The sequence below is a fragment of the Elaeis guineensis genome, chromosome 8 (assembly GCF_000442705.2).
Source record: "Elaeis guineensis isolate ETL-2024a chromosome 8, EG11, whole genome shotgun sequence".
Classification (NCBI taxonomy): Eukaryota; Viridiplantae; Streptophyta; class Magnoliopsida; order Arecales; family Arecaceae; genus Elaeis; species Elaeis guineensis.
This window is the reverse complement of record NC_026000.2, coordinates 126,833,616-126,838,477: the sequence shown is the minus strand read 5'-3', so window position 1 is coordinate 126,838,477 and position 4,862 is coordinate 126,833,616. Positions and strand designations below refer to the sequence as shown.

The window sequence follows — 4,862 nt, the reverse complement described above, 5'->3', positions numbered from 1 at the left end:
TCCTTGTTGGGTCTCATCGCGACTGAACCAGTAGGAATGTCATCAGCAAAAGCCTCTTCCATACGGGCGTACTTCTTCACACGGACAAGCATATCCAGAAGATCTCGAGGATAAGTCTTAACTAACAATTTTTTTAAGTCATTTTTCAAGAGACCGCTCATCATTACGGCCATCACGATCAACTGATCTAGATTTTGAATCTTCAGGGTCGTCATGTTGAATCTATTTATAAAAGACGGATTGACTCACCCTCTTTTTGCTTGATGGTATGGAGGTAGTCGGATCGCTTCTACTGTCGTCGATTGCTGATGAAATGACCGATGAAAGATCGACATGAGTCTTCAAAGGAATGGATAGACACTAGCTTTAAACTCGAGTACCACTATCGAGCTGCCCCTTTAAGAGTTGGAGGAAATGCTTGATAGAGGATTACATCTGACGCTCCCTGAAGGAGCATAGATGCCTTGAAGATCCCGCTATGATCGACGGGGTCGGTGTTCCTATCGTAGACCTCTAGCTGAGATAGTTTGAAGTACAGGGAGAGTGGTTCCTGCACAATCCTCGAGACGAAGGGTGGCTGGCTGTTATACCTTTCGTAGGGCAGCATCAATGAGCTATTATTGTTGAGGGTCTTTCAATTTTTTGGCCCAACTGCTGACCGAGCTCTTGAAACCATCTTTCAAAGTCAACTTCGTGGATAGTACCAGCCTTGGAATGTAGAGGAGATCGACATCCGGGGATCAAGTCATGGCTCGACTATGGGCTTGAAGATCATCGCCTGGCTGGTTGTTGGACCTTAAGTCATCTTTGTTGAGTTAATCTCCTCTCTGGACTTCGAGGAGGCACCTACGGCTCTGGTTGAGGTGCTGGCTGCAGAGCCGTAGACAAAATAGAATTCTACAGGGATGTCGCTGTGGAAGGTACAGGTGGCACCACTGAGGGAACCGCATGATGCACCGCTGTAGGAGATGCAGGGACAGCCGGAGGAGGCTGTGGCGCTGCCTGAAAGGGCGCGAGAAAGGTTTGGACTACCTGAACTGCAGTCGTCAGATGTTGAACTTGTTGGAAGAGCTGACCAAATTGATCAACCGTGACTGGCGCCTGTAGGACTGGTTGAATCGGTGGTGGTACAATAGGTTGTATCGATGGAGGAATTTTCGACACCAGCGGCTGAGCTTGGTTGTCAGTCAGGCTGGCCGTCTGTCGGGAGGTGGCGGCATTGGAAAGCCTAGAAGATATTCATCTTGGAGCCATAAATGCGAATGTGGCCCTTCCTCTATCTGTTGCTACTTAAATCGGTCGAGATTGGAAGACGGACACCTGGTAGCTTCGAGCGGGGATACCGGTGCTAGAGCGATCTACAAAATAAGTCTCCAAACGGAAGGTTATGGCTCCGGTGATGACCCTCCGACACTCAAGTCAGAAAAGCAGAGAACAAAAAAGCAACAACAGATTCTCTGAGAAGAGTTTTATCGGACTTATCTGGGTCCTCGGGGCTCTGATTGTTTATATAGAATAATATCGAACAGCTGGATTGTTAGCTGTGAGATTGCACGATCTCGAAATTGTCGGATTATTGGACATGCCAAACTGGGTGAGATAACTATGCCTTTAAATGCTCCTGCGAGATCAGAAGAGATGGTTATGCCAGATCTTATCTTATTCGGGATAGACAGCTGTCGCGTACGTCGAAGAGATAAGTCAGCTGAACAGCTCAAATACAGGTCAGATCTTGGAGATGCCTCAGCTTAGCATGGAGATGGACTCCTCAGCTCATACGGCGATCAGCGGTCATATTAATGATCTGAAAGCTTGATATATGTTATAATATAGTACTGATCCGAGGTACTCACGATAAACACCATAACAATAAGATTGAAATATCTGCAGCTTTCTGAGGGAAATAAACTCTCTTAAGCCTTCAACCGACACAGGATCTTGACACACCTAAAGTTCAGGGCTTTGGTAGCTTGTTGATGATCTCGATGCAGGAAGCCTTCATGCAGGATCACAATGCTAGAAGTGCTCAAGGTGAAAGTGATTGAGGACGATGAATGCGAGCGGTATAATTTTAGATAAGAAACCAATCCTTCACATTCTTTAGTGAAATTTATCAGTAGAGTTGGCGGGAGTTTGAGATCTTGAGACTTCTGAGACGAGGAAACAATTGGCTGTCGGTTGCCCCAGACCATTCTACCCATTCTGGCATGTCGTCGAACTGTAACTCTCTTAATGAAGGAAAACCTTTCACCTCACCATTACCATAGAATTCATAATCTACTTGTTTTACTGCAGACATCTCTTTAATATGTAGAACCTTGAGAAAGGGAAGTTGTCCCAATGGAGGGAGGACTTCCCACCTCTTGCAGTTAGTTAGATAAATAGATTTTAAATTCCACAGCCATTTTGACTCCATCCAACTCAGAGATCAAGCACCCTGATACCTGGTGATATGAAGCTCTTTAAGACTGGGATTTGGTCGGAGGCCTCCTAATACATCAGCATCTGCAATAGGCCTGCAAGTTCTTCCACAGAAATCCCACTCCAGCCGCAGCTTCTTAATGTGCTTTTTGTTTAATAAGTCAGCTTCAGCAGCTTCTTCCTTGCTCTTAACATCATCAGGGTTCTTTATAGTGAGCTGACCTTGAAGCTCCTTCATATCCTTCGGCTCTCCAATATTTTGTCCCCTTCGGTTTTTTACATGGAATTCAAGTGATCCCTGGAGGCAAGTTAGCTTCCCAATTCCAGCTATCATTGAAACATACTATCAAGCCGACACTTTCTAGGCAAATTCAGCACTTGTAGATGGTATAGGTTGCTCACTGATTCAGGTAGGGTTTTGAGAGCGCCACAGAGAGCTAGGTAGCGCAGATGTGTTATTGACCTATGGCTTCCTGCAACTCTTCAATGTCACAACCAGTTAAATCCAGTGTCCGTACACCCTTCAATTCTCTAAGAATGTCATCCCGAAAATGATCCACATTAAAGTCGGATTCCTTAAATACTATCACGGTACGCATATTTTTCAATTCACAGATGTTTTTAAGCTGATCTAGATCTAGATGGTTGGTGGTAACAGATATATGGCGAACAGTTGGAGGGATTCTCCTGTTGAACCTATCACCTTCAATTCTGCAACATTCATCCATAGAAACTGACTGTGCAAGATCATGCATCAAATCAGGTATCACATAATATGTGCAGTATCCTTGCTTCAGTGTTTGAAAGAATGACCTCGACAATAAATCATCGAAGTAGTCTCTCCCTACATCTTCCATTCTGCGCTCCATCATATTGCCGGACTGAATGAAATCTTGTGCAATCCACAAATTGACCAGCTTCTTAGGCTCAAACTTCCAATCCTTGGGAAATATGCTACAATAAGCAAAGCAGCGTTGCAACTGCACTGGTAGGTTTTGATAACTAGATATCAAAACTGGCATAATGTCATCCCATACTTCTCTCTCCAAAATAGTCTTCCATTCTTTTATATCCAAGTTATGTTTCAATCTCCCTCCCACAGCCTTGGCAGCTAAAGGAGAACCGTTCAACCTTGCAGCTATTTCTCTGCCCATCACCTGTAATTCTGGATATCTACTGAATTCTTCTGGATGCACATTTCTTGAATAGCAACCAGTACTCATCTCTTGCTAATCCCTTTTGGAAGACAGGGCTCCTTGAGTCCAACATTTCTGCCACCATTTCCATCTGGGTGGTCACTAGAATTCGGCTTCCACTCTCCCCAACTTGTAGAGGTGCAAGCAACTTCCTCCATCTTGTTCTCTCATTTCCTCTTTTCCTCGTCATTCCTCACATCATCCAACGCAAGAAGAAACCTTTTGGAGAGCACCATCCTTTTAAGGATCTTCTGAAGCTTATCCAAATTCACAACTTCATCATGTTTTTCATTGGTTGCAGATTGCAAGATCTCTCTTGTAATCAAAATCTCATTGAGCCGATGGGAGACACAAACCCACATCCTTAGCTTGAAATATTCTTCAACTCTTCTACCACTATAGACTAGCTATGCAGGAGTTGTTTTCCCTACCTCACTATTGCTGTAGATTTTTATCTTGGGTCTGCTTGGCTGGAGTTAGGCGGTGACTACAAATCATCGACAGTAGGACCTATAAAATAAGTCTCTAATCGGAGTTGGTTTTGATGGAGACCTTCCGATTTTCAAGTTAGAAGTTTGAAACAGATAAAAAGGAGTGAGCATATTGGGAGAGAAGTGATTGCACACCTCGGGGTCTCTATGGGTCTCTATTTATAGATAGAGACTGAGAAGTCATAAGAAGGAAGAAGAATCAAGTAGTTAGCTTTGCCTTATTAGACATGATATACTTGTTGTCTCCTGCTTTATGTGAAGAGATATGTTTGTTATTTTCTTCTTTATCCACTCATGGTAGTTGTCATATAGATTCTAAGATTTTTCTAGCTAGCGTAAATCAAATATAATATTTTTTTGAAATATTAGTTTGGATTGGCCATCATCGAGGTCGCACTAGGCCCTGCTTTCCTATGCATCGGCTTTAACTCAGGAAAGAATTTTTTATCCATATCATATGCTCCCTACTCTCGAGTCTGAACTAGAATTAGGACGGATAAAGAGAGTATATTATATATTAGCTTTAAGTAGTAGCCGAAGCTAATCTTGATTCAGACATCCGATGCATGGAGATTATAGCATCAGTTTAAGCTGTATTTAGACATCCGATGCATGGAGATTATAGCATCAGTTTAAGCTGTATTTAGATAACCGGCCTATACTTTCTTAAGTCGGATGGCGTAGGTCGAGATGTTTAGGTACCTCTTTTAGGTGATCTTTCGAAGGTAGCATATTCTTTAGCTTTGCTCATCCT

At 43.3% G+C, this 4,862-nt stretch overlaps 1 protein-coding gene across 1 annotated transcript; it reads right to left on the bottom strand.

The window, feature by feature from the left end:
* Window positions 1-382: 382 nt before the first annotated feature.
* On the bottom strand, window positions 383-3,979 carry LOC140851233 (putative disease resistance protein RGA4). Its single transcript, XM_073242792.1, has 4 exons — window positions 3,815-3,979; window positions 2,885-3,650; window positions 2,445-2,748; window positions 383-590 (listed from the first exon to the last, which is right to left on the bottom strand). The coding sequence occupies exons 1-4, from the start codon at window positions 3,977-3,979 to the stop codon at window positions 383-385; spliced, it is 1,443 nt and encodes a 480-aa protein (XP_073098893.1).
* Window positions 3,980-4,862: the final 883 nt, after the last annotated feature.

What these genes read in the sequence shown, in the direction of transcription:
- LOC140851233 (XM_073242792.1), bottom strand. Translation starts at nt 3,979, where the DNA reads ATGTGGGTTTGTGTCTCCCATCGGCTCAATGAGATTTTGATTACAAGA. An exon ending in TTCTTCTTGCGTTGGATGAT is followed by an intron (nt 3,651 to 3,814) that starts GTGAGGAATGAC and finishes AAAAGGGATTAG; the next exon opens with CAAGAGATGAGTACTGGTTG. An exon ending in AAAGAGCTTCATATCACCAG is followed by an intron (nt 591 to 2,444) that starts GTATCAGGGTGC and finishes GCCCTACGAAAG; the next exon opens with GTATAACAGCCAGCCACCCT.